Below are 19523 nucleotides of genomic sequence, written 5' to 3'. Positions count from 1 at the left end.
ATGAACATGTGTGCTACCACGGAAGTCATTGTCAAGAGAAAGTTTTCATCATAAAAAAGTTAAATTCAGACCTAGATAACAAATCTATGCCAACATAGTGACTTTAGCTTGTGGGGAAATGAACTTCGATGAACAATTTGTGATAGCAGGATAATGATCAAAGATCATTTAAAGCCCTTCATTGATCATTGTTTCTGTATCAGTATTATAATTAAATTTGACCATATAAAATTTATTGGCTACATCCATGATGTCAAAGTCCTCAATAAGCTTCCACAACCGTTTCAAAAGATTTTTCATTACATTGAATTTCACAATTTTTCTTAACAATTTAATTACTAAAGTATCCTCTCATAACAGATATAGTTTACAAAACATTTTATCATCAATACAGACCTTTAACTTTAGTCTATTACCTTTTTCTTTTCTAGTTTCATATAGACAAGTCATTGCTCTAATAAATATTTTTTTGCTCATAACATGAATGAGACTTGTACAATCTAATCTCTAAACAATATCTTTAAAAATTATATTATAAAACTTCTATGTAATAGGTTTTCTAGTAATATTTTGGCTGTAAAAATAATATTATTGGTTATTTTAGTAGGATGATTTAGTTTTACTCAAAAACTTGATCCAAAATTTTAAATGAAAAATCATATTATGTTGACGAGAAAAAAGTAATACATGTGCCGCGACAGCTAAGCGAAGGTAGAAATGCAAAGTTTTTCTAAAATGCAATTCCGTGAGCATCACTCAGTTCCGAAATCCAAGTCAGCCCAACCCTAATTTATTAGATCGGCGCGGACATTTTTCCCCAACTCTAGTGTGATCAAAGTTTATTCAATATCTCACTCATATTTCTCTCTTTGATATTATGTCATGTAATATTCTAATAAATTGTGCTGAATAACTTATTAAAATAAGTTGATTTTTATTTATAAGAACCATAGATTGTTTTTATAAACTCTTTTGAACAAAATCTATATTACTTTAAAAAAAATATGTTGCATATTATTTAAAATTTAATTCAAATATATCAAAATTTTCATATCAATTGTAATTATTAATTTTTATAATAATTAATATAAAATTACATTCACGGTGTACTATAATTGATGTAACAAATTTAAAACCTTTTACTTCTAATTTATTTATTCTTAATCTTGCTTCAATCTCTCTCCTCAATTAAAGGAAAGCAGCAGCATATTCAGCCTCGAAGTTCATCTATCCATCCATGTTGGATGAATTAACCTCTAAAACAGTTTGAGTCTTAAAATTCATAGAACTTGATGGTTAACCACTGATAACAGCTCAAAAGCTAATCATAGGTTGTGGCTTAGTCCTTTGATGTTTGGGGTATAGAAACAGTTCATTTACTTTCTGTTCCTGAACAAACACAACTTGTAACAAATGCTAAAGAGACAATGTATGTAGTTACTCCATATACTTCCATCTTTATTGTTATGAGTGTAAAACTTATTAGTTGCTCTGAATCATCAATGTTGTTTTCAGTTATCAATAATTCTTAGTTTTTGATCTTATGCAACATATACAAAACCATTTTAAACCATAGCAATAATGGTTGCTCTTAGCCACTGGCCTGACATCCAATGTTCTCCTCGCTTGTAATCAAGTTCCTCATTAGCAAATAATAGTGTGAGCACATTAACATATAACATGAACACACGATTTGATACAATGCTTTTAGCATAGACATATGTAACCATATTTAGAGATTGGTAAGTGTTCTTTACTGAAGACCATCTAATTTATATTCATTGTTACAACTTCTTCATTGTTGGCAGAGGAATTTGCTACTTAAATTAATAAGAACCAAATGAATTATGACTTTGTTGATCCTTAAGAGAGAAATGCAGTGTGGTTTGTGCATTTTCATCTTGAGAGGTGCTGCCATTGCTATAGTTGAGAAAGTTGTAGACTCAATTTTTTTTTCAAAGAATTTTATAATTACTTAACATAAGCTTTGCATAAGGATATTAATCATAAAATTAAGACTGAACCCTTATTTTGGTCATCAAGAGAGTTTGCATATGATATTTTAGTCCTTGAACTTGACGCATTAGTCACTCACAATTGTTCTCGTTTAGTTCAATCCTCCATCGCAAAAGACCATAAAGTACCCATTATTCTTATAAACTTTTGATGAAAATATAAAGTAACACAAACATTGAAGAAGTAAAATAACTAAAAATTGGTAACCAATAAAACTGTTTGAAAACAAAAATAGAAAGAAACAAAGTACTAACTCTTCCTAGGTAAAAGAGGTGCACGTGGAGAAGGTAACTCAACATCTATTACTCCGATAGCATATTAATCAGAAAAACAAGGACAACCTTTTAAAACTCTAAGGCCCCACATGTCACCCCAAGTCATTAATTGAACGATGCAAGTCTATAGTAACATCAATGTGGTTGCCTGTATCATCCACAACTTTATTCTAGACCTTGACGACCCAGACCTTGAACTTGACCTGGATTCTAACCCACCCATGCCCACCTTCTGAACCTTACTCTCCCACATGTTCAAATTCATATACTCAAAATCTTGTAACTCTGTACTTGCACATTTATCTTTATCCTACTACCTTCTACATACTCACCAAACCCTAAACATGGATTCAACCAAAGAAACCTTCTTTTCTCCAAAAGGTATCTTCAAGATCTGAGTTTGCCCAAAACCATGTTGGATGAAATCTAACACCAACTCAAGAAACCACCATTTGCCAATGCCAACAACATAAAACACTCAATCTATTTTTTTCTTCCAAAAAATATAAAAAGAAAAGAATGTTTGAATTTGAGGAAACGGACACCAGAATTGAAGAATTAAACTGGAAGGATCGCTGACAAGTGACATAAAATGATATGTTAGGCAATTAAGGCACTTTCAAATTTCTTGGAAGACATGATTTTCTACTAATTAAAATTATTTTATCACATTCATTTTTTTAACCTCTTCTAACACAACACTTAATGTGATATGTTTGTTATTTGTTACTGTTTGTTAATAAAATACATATAAGCACTAAAATGAACACAACAAGGGAAAAAAAACATAATACATAAATGAAAAATAAAAATATTAAATTAAAAACAATATTATTATCCACAATTTAATTGAAATTCTAGTTTCTAGTTCATATAAACACTCTAATAGTACCACTATCTATTTAACATCCCATCTGTTTATATCTCTCCCTGTTATTTTCTCCTAAGTTCCCTGCCCTCCCACCCCCGAAATTGCCTGATGCCTCTACGGGCCGACTCAGGAAAGCAGCAGCATATATTGTAAATGAAGTTCATCCATCAATTAACCTCTAAAAGTCTGAAACCATTCTTTCACTTTTGATTTCAATTTTGGATAAACGGAAGATGTCATTATCAAGGTTAAGGTATACTCTCTCCCTCCCTCATCTCAAGTTTTCCCCTTTTTCTCGTTGTTATTCTGCAAAGCTTCACACTCACCCTTCGCCCGCATCTATGCACAATGTTGATGATAATGTTGCCTCGTTCAATCGCATGCTAAATGTCCGACCTTCTCCATCCATCGTTGAATTTACCAAGATTTTGGGGTTCCTTGTTAAGATTAAGCGTTTCCACACTGCTATTTTGCTTTTCCAAAAATTGCAATCCGTGGGAATTTTGCCAAACCTTGTTACTTTTTCAATCCTCATCAACTGTTGCTGCCGACTAGGTCACATGACTTTAGCTTCTTGGGTATTGGCCAGGATCTTCAGATTTGGTTATCAACCTGATAAGGATGAACTAGGAATGCAACAGCAATCGAAGAACATCAAGGAAAGAAGGGAATTCACGGGAAAAGAAAGAATTTCGATCCAGTTCTTATTCAATGAGAAAAGAAGGAGTACAGAGAAGAATTCAACTACAAAATGAATTGCCCGCTAACTGTTTACAATTTTCCTTATATAGCTATTCTCCAACTAACTAACTAGCAACTGCCTTTTCTTCCTGTATCAATCCTCCCTGCTTGAGAAAGTCCTTGTCCTTAAGGATTAAAGTGAGGGAATTTCTTCTTTAAATCGAAATAAAATTCCCATGTGGCATCTTCTTCCAATTGATGTTTCCATTTAACAAGGACCTTAGTAACAGCCTTATTCCTTCTTTTAACAGTCATACAATCCAATATGTATTCGGGTTCCTTTAGTACAGGGTCAGAGAGAGGTTGAAAGGAATCCTGGGAATTAGAAGAGCTACCAACAAATCTCTTGAGTTGAGACACATGAAATACGTTATGAATTTGAGAGCCTACTGGTAATCGTAACTTGTATGCTACTGCACCCACTTTGTCCTCCACCCTAAAAGGACCAAAATACTTTGGGGAAAGTTTGGCGTTGTCTCTGAAAGCTACTGACACTTGCCTGTATGAATGTAATTTTACCAGCACCAAGTCTCCTATATGAAACTCTCTATCAGACCGATGTATATTGGCAAGTTGTTTCATACGATGTTGTGCTCTCTGCATGTGGAACTTGATCATTTTAAGCATTTCCTCTCGCTTTTGCAAGCTTCTATTGACCACCGCTATTTTGGACTCCCCCGGAAGATAAGGTAATTGAAGAGGAGGTGGCTGACCATACACAATTTCATAAGGGCTAGCTTTAATTGTGTTGTGGTAAGAGGAATTGTACCACCATTCAGCAAGTGGAAGCCATTTGGACCAGCTTGAGGAAGAATCTGTACACATACACCTCAAATATGTTTCAAGACACCGATTAACAACCTCCGTCTGTCCATCCGTTTGGGAATGATAGGCTGTGGACATCTGTTGTTGTATCCCTTGTAATGAGAGGAAGTCCCTCCAGAACTGGCTTGTAAAAATGGGATCCCTATCACTTGTAATTGAAGCAGGAAATCCATGGAGTTTGAAGACATTATCTAAGAAACTTTGTGCGACATGAGCTTCTGAGAAGGGGTGTGTTAAGGCCATAAAATGCGCAGCCTTACTCAACTTATCAACTACCACAAAAATGACCTGCTTGCCAAATGAATTTGGGAGACCTTCTATAAAATCCATTGTTAGATGTTGCCATACCTGTCCTGGAATCGGTAGTGGCTGTAATAATCCTGGGTATGCCGCAGTCTCATATTTACTTGTTTGACAAGTGACACATTGAGCAACAAATCGTCTTACATCCTTAGACATCCCTTTCCAATAAACCACAGGTTTTAATCTCTGGAGGGTAGCATTTCTACCTGAATGACCTCCAGTAGCTGAACTATGCACCCAAGCAAGTATTTCCTGTCTCAATTCTAAATTATTGCCGACCACCAACCTATGCTTTCTTCTTAATTCATCTTTGTCCCAAGAAAAGTGCTTGTGTGAAGCAGGATTTAGCTGTATATCTGAAATGATCTTCTGCAGTACCTAATCATCAGACCAAGACTGCTTAATTCTGGTCAACATCTCTAAGTCAGGCTCCATTCTCATGATGGCATTGCACTCGATCAATTCTCGTCTTGACAAAGCATCCGCTGCAACATTCTCCTGACCTTGTCGATATTCAATATCAAAATCAAACTCCATAAGTTTCACCAACCATCTTTGCTGAAATGTCGTACTTAGTCTTTGGTCCAGGATGTACTTTAGACTCCTATGATCTGTCTTGATGAGAAATTTTTTATTAAGTAAGTAGTGTCTCCACTTTTGAACTGTAAATACTACAGCCAAAAGCTCCTTTTCATAAGTGGATAGCGACTGTTATTGCTTATTTAAATTCTGACTAATATAAGCAATAGGATGCTGATTCTGCATCAAAACAGCTCCTAAGCCTTGGCCCGATGCATCCACTTCAACCACAAACTGTTGCGAAAAGTCAGGCATTGCTAAAACTGGGGCATTAATTAGTTGCTGCTTAAGTTGTTGAAATGCTGCCTTGGCTTGAAGAGTCCAAGAGAATTTATCCTTCTTCAACATTTCTATTAATGGCTTAGCAATAGAACCATACCTATAAACAAACCTTCTATAGTACCCAGCCAAACCCAAAAAACTTCTCAACTGCTTCACGGTCTGAGGAAGAGGCCACTGCTGCACAGCCTCAATCTTTGCAGGGTCTGTAGCAATACCCTCTCTAGAGAAGAAATGACCTAAGTATTCCACTTTATCCACACCAAAGTAACATTTAGATTGCTTGGCAAATAAACTGTTTAATCTCATTGTTTCTAAAATCTGATGAAGATTATTGATATGGGCAGGGAGACTTTTGCTGTATATTAATATATCATAAAAAAAAAAAGAAAAAACTTCCTTAAAAAACCCTGAAAAACTGAGTTCATTAAGCCTTAGAAGGTTACGGGAGCATTTGTAAGTCCAAAGGGCATAACGAGATATTCATAGTGGCCTCTATGAGTCTTGAATGCAGTCTCATGGATGTCAGCTTCATCCATTCTTACTTGGTTATAACCTGATCGGAGATCAATCTTAGAGAAGATAGTTGATCCATGCAATTCATCCATCAAATCTTCCACCAATGGAATTGGAAATCTGTTCTTAACAGTGCCCTTTTTTAACTCCTGATAATCCACACAAAGTCTCCAAGTTCCATCCTTCTTTCCCACCAAAACAATCGGGCTTGCATAAGGACTGTTGCTATGTTGAATCACTCCAGTTTTAAGGTATTCCTGCAGTAGGCCATCAATAATATCCTTTTGTTGTTTCGCATATCTGTATGGCCTCTTATTGACAGCATTGACTCCTTATGTTAAAGGAATTTTGTGATCATCGCCAGGTTTGCTAGGGGGTAACGCTGTAGGTAATTCAAAAACATCCTTGTAATCATTAAGCAGTTTCTGAATGTCAGGGTGCAAGGATGATTGGGTGGCGTGAGTTGTCAAGGAATGCAGCAAGGAATCTGTGTTTGGCTCAGCAAGGCTTATCATGGATAAATGCACACCAGAAGACAAGGTCTTATGCATTTGTTGTTTCTTAATTGTTTGTAACCCAACACTTGTAATTCCCCTCAAGATGTGTCTTCTTCCTTGTACATAAAATTCCACTATTAGTTTATTAAAATTCCAGGTTATATCTCCCAATGTCACCAACCATTCAATTCCCAATACCAGATCACAACAGCTCAAAGGTAAGATCATCATATCAGAAACAAAAGTTGTGTTCTAGATTGACCATCTGAAATTCTTTACCATCGCGGAGATTTGGACCTTATTTCCATCAGCATCAGTAACAGCTACAGGTTGCATTTCCTCTAATCTACATCCCATCTTCTTAGCCGCTGCCTCATCCAAGAAATTATGTGTGCTTCCACTGTCTATTAGGATGTGCAGGGTTCTTTTATTGTTCTGTCTAGACACCCTCATTGTTCTGAAACTGGCCACTCCAGTCAAAGCATGAACATAAATCAATGGCTCCAACGGATGATCCCCCTCTTCTTCACTGACAGGATCTTCTGAATGCTGTAATACTGCATCTTCATCTACTTCTAACATATGAATTTGGAGTTTCTTGTGTTTCAAACTGTGTTCTGGTGTGAAAAATTCATCACAAAAATAACACAACCCTTTTGATCTTCTGTCTGCCATATATTCCGGTGTCAACTTCCTAGTATTTTGTGTTTTGGGTAAAGGGTTGAGGGAGGGATTATTAGGTTGTTTGGGTGGGTTAGGCAAAAGAGGTTGGTTGGCAGCGAAGGTTGATTTTTGTGGCTTCACAAAAGGTTTGGATGGCACCTGTGTCATAGAGGAAGATTCATACATTTTTGCAAGGGAAAATGCTTTTCTAACTGTGTCTGGTTGGAACATCCTAACCACCATTTGTACCTCTTGTTTCAACCCTCCAAGAAAACAACTCAATTGATGTTCTTGAGACAAGTCCACCCTAGAAACTATCGCATCTAAAGCTTCATGATATTCTAACACCGTCCCTTTGTGCCTTAATTTCATCAGTTCCGCCATAGGGTCTTCACATACCTCACCAAATCTATCTAACAAAATCTGAGTAAACTCTCTCCAAGAAGGTAAATTTCCTATTCCCACCAATTTGACATATGCAGAATACCACTGAAGTGCCTTCCCGTCAAAATGTATGACCCCCAATTTCACCTTATAATCCTCAGGAGTATTGTCAATCAAAAAAAATGTTTCACATTGAATCAACCACTGTTTTATTCCTTCATCACTGAATCTCGGAAAATCTAGACGAGCTAAGCGAGTATTACAAGAGTAGGAGGAAGATTTGTCCCCACGATACTGATTGCCATGATTCTGCGTTGAAGAATTCCTTAAAGAGCGTTGCTGAAACATTTCTTGAAGAGAATTGTTGAGGTTTGCAGCCAAATCCATGAACTTCGCATCCAGTTTGTCATCTTGCGCAAGAAACCGCGCATCCAGTTGTTGAAATCGTGCATCAATGTTTGCGGTGATACGATCTTCCACCTCACGAATTGTTGTATGGTTCCTGGTATTATCCGCCATGTAATCTTGAGGGAAGGACCTGGGTCTTTGATACCACTTGATAAGGCTATTCTCCAACTAACTAACTAGCAACTGCCTTTTCTTCCTGTATCACAGCCAAATACCATAACCTTAACCACACTAATGAATGGCCTCTCTCTTGATGTAATGTCAGATAAGCACTGCATTTTCATGACAAGGGAGTAGCACAAGGATTTCATATGGACATAGTTAGTTATGGAAAGTTGATCAATGAATTATGTAGAGTGGGAGAAACAGCTGCCGTTCAGTTGCTGAGACAGATTGAAGGGCAATCGATTCAGCCTGACGTGTTAATGTGCACTACACTCCTTAATAGCATGTGCGAAGATAAACTTATGGCTTTTGCCTTCTGGGTCAAGTGAAGAAAGCAGTTCATTTGTTCAATGAAACGGTATTGAAAAACATCGACCAGATGCTTATACCTATAACATATTGGTTGATGCATCGTGCAATTCAGTGAGAGAAGCTAAAAATGTGCTGGCTGTGATCATAAAAGATTGTGTGAAAACTGATGTTGTTACTTATAATACTTTAATGGATGGCTACTGTTTAGTTAACGAAGTAAAGAATGCCAAATATGTATTCAACAACATGATTCGTAATGGAGTAACAACTAATGTACGTAGCTACACCATCTTGATTAGTGGAATGCAAGAATTAAAAAGTGGATGAAGCCATGAATCTTTTCAAAGAAATGCATTGCAAGAATGTGGTTCCAAATACAGCAACTTACAATTCTCTTATCGATGGTTTGGGCAAAACAGGAAGAATTTTTTATGTTTGGGAGCTTCTTGATGAGATGGATGACAGGGGTCAAAGTGCTGATATAATTACCTACAATTCTTTAATAGATGCATTATTCAAAAACCATCATGTAGATCGGGCAGTTGCATTATTCAATAAAGTTATAGACAAGGGCATTCATCCAACTGCATACACATACACGATACTTATGGACTTTGCAAGAGTGGAAGACTTAAGGATGTACAAGAGGTTTTTAAGGATCTTTTGGTTAAAGGCTATCATCTTAATATTCATTCATACACTGCTATGATTAGTGGACTTTGTAGGGAGGGCTTGCTTGATGAAGCGTTGGCCTTGAAATAATTATTCGTGCTCAGCATGCAACCAATGTCTTCCATTTTGACATATAATTCGTGTGTCTTACTTGAAATTAGTTTCTATAAAAGAATTTGCATTAATAACTTTTGTTGTCATTGATTTGGTCATATTATGACATATGACAAAGTCATAAGTACTCTCACAGCATATATAGTTCTTTTTCGTTAGCCCAAACTATATTTTGCATTTAAAAAAGAAATAGAGATCTTGAGACTTTATTCTCCGGAAGGTGACGTATTGTAACTTACAAGGTGATAAAATAATTGTTTTTTCTAATCAATACAGCTGTACTTATAATCATTGCAATTGAACCGTAGCCCTATACTTAATAGTTGAATTAACTCTTAATTTTTTATACAAATGCTAGTTTAAAATACAGTGCTATCCGTTAAATTTATAAATTGTATTATATTAATTTTAAGGTTGGTTAAATATTCTAAAAAATTATAGGATAATGTAATCAATCAAATGGTATATTTAATGATAATTTTTTATTAAGTTCTAATCAAAATTAATTGTAACTGCTTTACATAGGTACATGCAAAATTGTATTACCTGCGTTATTTTCACGTCTATAATAATCTCTGTAACCAGTTTTGGCTCATTTCTCTTACTGAAGTTGATATTCTATGTACTGTTTTTTATTTGTTAACTGTAGCTTAATTCTGTATAAATAGTGATGATTCTTTACAATGTCAAAACTTGAAAGCATATTCCACACCATTTATTTTAAATGCATCAGCATTTCTCTTTAAACTCTTGCCTAGTTAAATATTTTAGCAATCCAATATTTGCAAGCAAGCTCAAATAGATGCCGATGAAACACAAATTCATATGCAATCGAATAACCTTTTGAGTAACTCTAATCCAAAGGTGTAGTACTTGGCACTGCATTAATGGAAAGATTGAGAAAGAAAAAATGGGCAGAGAATGCATCTATAGCAAAATATTTGTTACAGCAAAAACCAAAATTGTGACACCACCAAGAAAAAGCCCGATGACTTTCTATTTTTTCATCAATTGGATCGTCTCCATACATGGTCCTCGTAACCGCTGGTTGGTTGCTCTTTAGGGCGTTCAGTATTGCACTTCAGGCAAGCCATATTTCTTGCATAATTGTAGAAATTACATCTACAAAAAGTAATACAAGAAACTTTATGCGAGCGTGGTAGGAAAAAACCTGGGGAGGGCAAAGAAAAGCAATGGACTTACTTGGAACAACTCCAATCCCCAGGAAATGTCTTGGGACTTGGGTTTGGCTCTAGACAACGCAAACACTTCACTTTACTAGCAAAATTCATGAACCCACACCTACATACAAGGGAAATTCACCAAAAAAATAAAATTGTTTCATGCAAGTGCCAACATGTTGATTTATATACACCTTGCATAATAGAAGAAATCAGATATGATGTAACATGGGAAACAGGGATTTTTCATGGTTGAAGGAAACGAAAATGACGTACTTTTGACAATTCCAATCCCCAGGATATTTCTTGGGCCTTGGCTCAGGACATCGCAAACACTTAATGTTACTAGCATAATTCATGAACCCACACCTACATGTAGAGGAACATTCATGAAACCGTATCTAACTGTTAAAAAGCCATTGATTCTAGTCATCCAGTGCTATACTAGAATACTAGAATAGAAGAGTCATAACGGTGATAATGTTGGCAGATGTAGCATAACAAGCACCGCAATAACAGTCCATGGCCAAGCCATGAATTATAACAAAAATAAAGGGAAGAAGAGATTTCTTAAGGGCATGATTTAATCAATTAAATTAATATATGTGGCCACTAAAACACCCCTAAAGACCAAGACACCATCCCCACAGTACACCACATTAGAGGAATAAAATGCGGCAGAATAAATTAGACAGCAGCCACAATAAAGGATATAGCATACAATCATGTATAATATACTAAAATAGTTACATCACGTTCGTGTATTCCAGTGATTGGCTGATTGCCCAATATGATCGATCATATGGACGAGTTAGCTGCAAGAGAACTTTTAAAACTGAAGCTTTCAGGATCGGGAATCACATTATTAACGCAGAGAGACCTAAGACTAGTCATTACTAATTAGTACCAAGTGCAGCCACAAGACATAAAACAGATAACAAGCTGAATGGTACTTAAAAACAAATTTCAGAAACATAGTTTGATATTTATATTTACAAATAAATAAACATGAACTCATTAAAAAAATTCATTACAAATTTCAGAAACATAGTTTGACTGGTAATTATCAATCACTGTCAAATTGCACTTCACAAGTCTTGCAATTTTATCAGGTAGCCCTTTTTTCTTCTTATAACATCTTTAGAAAACTAAAATAAATGAGAAACATGTGAAGCATGAAAAATGAGAAACATTATATGAAAGAGGAATGGTAAGAGAATATAGAGATAGATAAGAAGAACGGTTACCCAGTTATTGTTTTAAAGTTATTAATGTTTAAATTTATCAATAGTAGTCAAAATTAAAATTATTGACATAAATTGATTCATATGCTATTACAGGAAACGGAAACTAAAATATGTCAATGGGAATTTTCTTGTCAGTAAGAAAGAGAACTCACTGTGGGCAAGTCCAATCTCCTTTTTTCCTTTCAACTTCGTTTTTATTGACAGTCTTTGTTGGCCCCTCTCTTTTGCACTTTAGACACCGTGTATTTCTGGAAAAATTTAGAAAATTGCATCTGCAGCAGAACCAGAGAGCAATGGTCAGCAGATTGGTAGACACCAGAAAATGTATAACTGAACACAAGTATTGGATGACAGCATGAATGCAGATAACATAAGAAAAATAGAAGAAAAATTCAGTCATATAAGATTAGTCAGTTTGACATGCATAATTGCATATGGACAAAGTTCATGTAAGAAAGGCACTACATATAATTCCATCATTATTAACTGGCATTATCAGAGTCTTATCGGAAAGGAAAGCTGACAAATACACACAGACATTGACCGTGCCTTATGAGAATAGCTGGTAAGCAACTAGAGGACTTACTCAGGACAGATCCAGTCTCCTTCCTTCATTTCAACAGTAGGCAGACCAATATCCTTGGGCTTATCTTCACTACAATTCAAGCATTGCATATTCCTAGCAAAGTTCATGAAATTGCATCTGCAAGAAATTTGGGGAAAAACTCTTACGAGTGAATTATTGAATAGCCAAGGCAAGATCTAATTTAAGATGTCAAATGACATAGAATATTTCCACAATCGTAGGAATAATTGACAAAGGTAAATCATCAATATTCATGATAACGAAGTGTACTACTGTCAAAAGGGATATAAAACAAATCCACTAATCCACTGGCCAACAATTCTTCTGAATGAATATTACCACTAAAATCTATCACACAGGAAAAAAGATTGTATCACTGACAAAATCGATATAAAACAGAACCACTCATCCAAGGGCCAAAACTACCTCTAAATGAATGCTATAACTAAAAACTATTACACAGAAAATAAATTTTATTATGCAGGAACAAAGAAATAATTCTCACTGCATGTTTTAAGAGTTTTATATCCATAGCATCCAGTTGCTATTATCTTAGTAAAAGTTGCTGCAAATCGATCCATGAAAGATCACTTGCTTGATTTCTGAAGTAAAATGGCTGGTTGATTGATAAAATTTACTTTCGCATCAACAATCATTCAAATTGTATGTGAAAATGCAAAAACTCAAATTCCACATGCAGAGATTACAAAACACATGACAAATATATCTGCATGAGCTAAAATAACTCACTTTGAACACATCCAGTCACCTTTCTTCATCTCAACATCTTTAGACAACTTTTTAGTCATAACACTTATAGGATGGCCTTTTGCCACAGTATCCTGTGCAGTAAGCTTTGAACAAGCAGAGGAGGGTGCAGGAGCAGGTGCAGAGGACAACTCACTCAACTCAATTAGCTGAGAGAGAAGTTTTCTGGCAGATGATTCAATAACTTCTTGGCCTGGTGGTTTGTCTCCACCAGAAAGGACAAGTGGATCTAGTGCATAGAACAAAAGTATCCGTACTAGATCAACAGTTCTAGCATCAGTTTCAAAATCCTTTAGAATCACATAAGCTCTATCACAGGAGCTTCGTAGATTGCAAGCACTACAAACCTGGATGGAAGCAAACTTGCCTTTTCAGACCATAGGGTCTCAAAACGCCCCCTCAAACTGGAGTAAAACTTTAAGAAACTAATAACAAAATAAAATCCCATTTGGCCATATCATAGACTAATAACATCATTGAACAGATTGTTCACAATCACAAGAGTAAATACTAACAATACACTCTTAGACATTTACTTTCACAACACTATTATTGAGTAAAATCCTACACTAAACAACTTCCACTATTATTTATGAGAACAAAATGTGATTTCACCCGATAATAAAAAGTGCATTTAAAAAGATTTCAAAAGTGTGTATTCTTAATATTTCTCTTCTTATTAACTATTACTTGCAAGTTAGGACCAATAAATTTAAAACATAAATGCTTATTAACACACATACATCCCCTTCATCTAAATGCAGGTGGGCGCGCAGCCTTTTAGCTGAATTAACAGTTTTTCGGAAAATATTAGGGCATCCTCCTTCAACAACTGCTTGGATATCGTTCATCGGTAGCAACCTGCATAACATAACAAGCAACTTAAATCAACCCTACATTTTAACATGTAACCTCAAATAGTCAGATATACATTGGAAGGGATCCATTTACTCTAAGAGTAAGTCTCTGCTCAGTAAAATTTCATTAATTAATGGTTGAATCATGTAATATTTACTCTTCATAATCATGCATGTCAAATTTTAGACAAATTAAATATTCATAAATATGTAAACTTATAGGTGACATTTGCTTATATTTTGAAAAGTATATTATACATTAAAATGATATTGTTTGTTGAAATATCAAATAATTTTAAAAATATACAAAATTTTGTAATGTTGATTTTGATAAAAAGTTATTGAGCAGAGTAAGTTAACCAATACTTACTCTGAGAGAAAGTGAATCCCTTCCCTATGTGCGTTATTCATATCTACATATGAGATTCGCTAATATACACCTACTTACTTTTTTAGAAGGAATATTTCTGCAAGTTATAACTATTATTTTTTTAAAATACACCCAGGTGTAATTTGCTAAAATACTCCTAAACAATAGATGCGTATAACAACTACTTGGAGATCTATCTATCTATCTCTCTATATAAGAGGAGAGAGAGAGAGAGAGAAAGGATATATATCTTTATAAACATTGAATTTGTCAATCCAATTGTTAAATTGAAGGTTCTTCTTAAATAAAACAAGTCTTCAAAAAATTAAACAAATCAAAAAGTTCATTAAAAATTCATCAAGCAGCTTAATTTCAACGTTTAAAAAAAAAATATGAGTAAATTTTGATTATAAAATTACATATCTATGAACATTAAATTTATACAGAACTTAATATGCATGATGAACATATATATATATATATATAGTCTTATATAATGGTTGAATTGAGAGAATTTAACATTTATAAAATGATTATTAAACCGATAGTTATTTTGGTGTAACTTCATTCCTGCTTTTAAATATATATATATATATATATATATATATATATATATATCATCATAAATTGTTACACGGTCAAATTGAGTAAGAACAAAAATAACAATCGAAGTAAGTAATCTGGATTAACAATAAAAGAAGAAAATGTTGGAAATGAGGAAACAAACTTGAAGAGGTCGTAACGGTCGCGGCCGAAGCTGAGACAAGCGTCCTTCAAGAGGTTGATGTTGGTGTAAACGCTTAGGGAGTCATCAGAAGAGGGTTTGGCGAGATAACCTTTGGAGTTCAAGCGGTCGACGAAGGAGAGCCATTCGGGCCAGGGGTGATCGACGGAGGATAGGGTTTCGGCGGCGGCGGCGGAGGAGCAGAAGGAGGAAGAGGAAGCGCGGCGCGGTGGCAGGAAGGGAATGGCTTTGAAGAAGACAAAGAGAGGTTTGGCGGTTACGGGTGAAGTTCGAGGGGTGCGGAACAGTGCGTTTCCGATTCCGTACAGTGTAATCTTTGAGGCTAACATTGTTATCAGCGTTGCTTTCCCTCCTCTTTCTTCCAAGTTTCAATTGCTCACTCTGGTGAGGTTTACGTAGGGTTTTGCTTTTCCACCCGAGTGCCCCAGGATCTGCAGTGACATTATCTAAGGATCTCACCCTTTTAGTAGTTGAGTTTTTATTTTATAAAATAAATAATGATTAATGGATTTTCCACGCCAGATTATTCACATCCAGTGCATGATGCTACATAGCAAGTTAACGACGAGAGTAAATAAAAAATTATTTTATAAAATTAAAATAACTAAGATTAATAATTTTAATTTAAAGACTAAAATATAAATTTATTATTATTAATAATAATAATAACAGTAATTTTACAAAGAAATTGTTGCTTCTTTTAGATTTATAAAAATTAATTTATAATTTTTAGTGCATTATTTATTTTAGACTTTTAATTTTAAAAAATTGTGAAGTCCATGTTTATAAATTTTTTTAGCAGAATAGAGTAAGTGAATTTATTTTTTATATCTATTCATTTCATCTAAACTTATTCTTAAATGTTATGTCATTTGCAATTAATGACAAATTAGTGTATTTGACAATTTTGTTTGAATATTTTTTTCAATTCTATATAATTATCCAAATGTAGTTTTTAGACTTTAATTTTAGATAATTTATATATTTTTTTAAGTCTATTTGACTCATTTTATTTAATTAATATTTATATATTATCAAGTAGTAGAGTTGTTTGTTATTGAAAAATATCAGTTTATCTTAAAAGAATTTTCATTATTTTGGTAGCCCTGAAAGCATTTTAAAAACAATTTCATTGGTAGGCTTCTATTATTTTGGTGGCTTGACACTTTTTCTTTGGATATTCTGCATATGTTTAGCAGTTAAGACTTTTTATTTTAAATACGTAATAGACGTAATAGGTATCGTTGTGTTGTCTCGTGGACAAATTAAACTGAACAGAGACGTTCAAAAGAAACATTTCGATATACTTGGATTTCTTTCATCGGTAGCAACCTCCATAACATTACAAATAACTTAAAATAATGTTAGATTTAAACATATAACAGATATATATATATATTGGAAGGGATCCATTTACTAAAAGAGTAAGTCTTATGGTTACTTAGTCTGCACATTAATTTAATATAAATTTAAAATTATATTTATATGAGATCCTAAAGATTATAACTAAAGACGTAACTGAGTCAAGTTATTTGTAAATTACTCAGTTGAGCTCGTTAAATACTCAATTATGCTTATTTATTGAATTTAAAGTTAAGTTTAATCATACAAACGACTTAAGTTTAGACTGCGTAAACATGATATTAATAACTCAGGAATAATTTGCATATACACATGCGCAACATTACTTAAATTTAATTTTTATAAGAATTATTTTAAATAAATGACCATAATTTTCTTTCAAAAAATTGTCTAATTTCCTAAAATTAACTATGCATAAGATTATTAATTATAAAATTAGATAATATGATTGTTTAAAAAAAATGACAAATTTTTTGACCCATTTGAAATGAAGAATACATAAATAAAAAATATATAAATGTTAAATTATAAAATATATTATTATTTAAAATTTAATTAACGATTCAAATTTATATATAAGAATGACAATAGATACAATATTATAGTATCAATTTTTTTATCCACAATTTAAAAAATTAGACATGCTTATTTTCATGTCTAATAATTTTGATCTATATTTCTAATAGAATCAGTATCGATCTAATACTCCAATCATTTTTAATCTCTTTTTTATTATATCATTAATGTGTTTGAAAATAAACTTAATTAAATATTTATTTAATAACTTTTTATACGATTATATTATGCACTTATTTGTAAAAGTTTATAAACGGTTTTAAAAAAATAATTTTTTTTCATAAATTTTTTGATATAATACATTAAAATAATTTTTTTAAAATTTATCTCAATAAACTTAATAATTAAATTTACTACATAAACTATCATTTAAAAAAATGTTAAATAATCAATTAAATAAATTGTATATCTAAACAAACACTATATTTATAAACCATAATTCTCATAAAATAAATAAAAAAGAATAAAGAAAAGCTAAGTTTGACAAGTTATACATTTAACAACTTGTTAAATAAATTTAAAAAATTTATAAAAGTTATAATTTATTTTTATAGAAATTTTATTGATAATACACTGTTTAACATAATATGAATAATTATTTCTTTATCTTGTTTACAGGTCTTTCTAAGTGTATATATCCTAAAATGTTTGGGAACAATGGTACAGTTCGTTGGTAATCTGAGCGCCTAGACCCCATTCTTTCATTTTTGGTTTCGAATTTGGGATAAACCGAACATGTCATTCTCAAGGTTAAGGTATGCCCTCCCGCTCACTGTTCTCAAGTTTCCCCTTTTTCCTCATTGTTACCCTGCAAAGCTTCACGCTCAGTCTTCGCCCTCATCTATTCACAACGTTGATGGCGCTGTTGCCTTGTTCAATCGCATGCTCACTGTGAGTCCTTCTCCGCCCATCATTGATAGCCTAATGTGTATATTACATTATTCACATAGGACGGATTGAAGGACAAATGATTCAGCCTAATGTGGTAATATACAGTGTAATCATTGATAGCCTATGCAAAGATAAATCTGTAAAGGAAGCATGTGATTTTTTTTCAGAAATGGTTGCCAAGCAAATCTATCCCAACGTTGTCACTTATAACACATTGGTTGATGCTCTGTGCAAAAAAGGAAAGGTGAGAGAAGCTAAAAATGTGTTGGCTGTGATGATAAAGGATTGTGTGAAACCTAATGCCACTACTTATACTACTTTAATGGATGGCTACTATTTAGTTAATGAAGTAAAGAATGCGAAATATGTATTCAACAACATGATCCGAAATGGAGTAACCCCCGCTGTACATAGCTACACCGTCTTGATTAGTGGATTATGCAAGAATAAAAAAGTGGATGAAGCCATGAATCTTTTTAAAGAAATGCATTGCAAAAGTGTGGACAGATAAAGCAACTTACAATTCTCTTATTGACTTATTGATGGTTTGTGCAAAACCTGTGTTCAGGAGCTTATTGATGAGATGGATGACAGGGGTCAAAGTGCTGATATAGTTACCTACAGTTCCTTAATAGCGCATTATTCAAAAGCCATCATGTAGATCGGGCAGTTGCATTATTCAATAAAGTTATAGACAAGGGCATTCATCCAAATGCATACACATACACGATAGTTATAGATGGACTTTGCAAAAGTGGAAGACTAAAGGATGCACAAGAGGTTTTTAAGGATCTCTTGGTTAAAGGCTATCATCTTAGTGTTCATTCATATAATGCTATGATCAATGGACTTTGTAGGGAGGGCATGGTTGACGAAGCATTGGCCTTATGGTCAAGAATGGAAGACATTGGTTGCATTTCCGACGCTGTAACTTTTGAAATAATTATCCGTGCTCTCTTTAAAAAGGATGAGCATGATAAGGCAGAGAAACTTCTACTTGACATGGCTGCTAGAGGCTTACTGTACGTAATTGCTTGAGATCTATGACAGACACCCCATTTGCAACCTGTTGCTGTCATGCTGGGATAAAGAGACTCAACTTGGATTTATGTGTTGGCCTCGCTAGCTTAGTACGTTTTTTATTTTTTGATTATCGTAGTATTCTTATTTTTTAGAAAGATGCGTTTACATGGAAGCAGTGGTTGTTCTTTTTACTTATCATCTGCCTTATGCAATATGGGAACTAGTAGCCATTTGATTGAACTGGAACATGCAAAATTGCCAAATAAGATGCTACATATGTGAGAAGTATTATTACTT

At 33.8% G+C, this 19523-nt stretch overlaps 1 protein-coding gene and 1 pseudogene across 2 annotated transcripts; one reads left to right on the top strand and one right to left on the bottom strand.

The window, feature by feature from the left end:
• Nucleotides 1–3391: 3391 nt before the first annotated feature.
• Nucleotides 3392–19241, top strand: LOC113866752 (annotated as a pseudogene).
• On the bottom strand, nucleotides 10433–15831 carry LOC113867087 (zinc finger protein VAR3, chloroplastic). Of its 2 annotated transcripts, XM_027502075.1 has the most exons (8): nucleotides 15357–15831; nucleotides 14146–14263; nucleotides 13385–13749; nucleotides 12635–12751; nucleotides 12201–12320; nucleotides 11078–11170; nucleotides 10824–10922; nucleotides 10433–10742 (listed from the first exon to the last, which is right to left on the bottom strand). In XM_027502075.1, exons 1-8 carry the CDS (start codon nucleotides 15701–15703, stop codon nucleotides 10628–10630), a joined length of 1374 nt encoding a protein of 457 aa, XP_027357876.1. In that variant the 5' UTR covers nucleotides 15704–15831; the 3' UTR covers nucleotides 10433–10627. The 2 variants fall into 2 exon arrangements, with proteins under 2 accessions (XP_027357876.1, XP_027357877.1); XM_027502076.1 differs by lacking the exon at nucleotides 11078–11170 and having other exon boundaries at nucleotides 10434–10742; nucleotides 15357–15812.
• Nucleotides 19242–19523: the final 282 nt, after the last annotated feature.

Source organism: Abrus precatorius, unplaced genomic scaffold (assembly GCF_003935025.1).
Source record: "Abrus precatorius isolate BTA unplaced genomic scaffold, Abrus_2018 Scaffold5, whole genome shotgun sequence".
Lineage (NCBI taxonomy): Eukaryota > Viridiplantae > Streptophyta > Magnoliopsida > Fabales > Fabaceae > Abrus > Abrus precatorius.
Note: the sequence above shows the minus strand (reverse complement) of the source record. Positions and strands in the feature narration are given on the sequence as shown.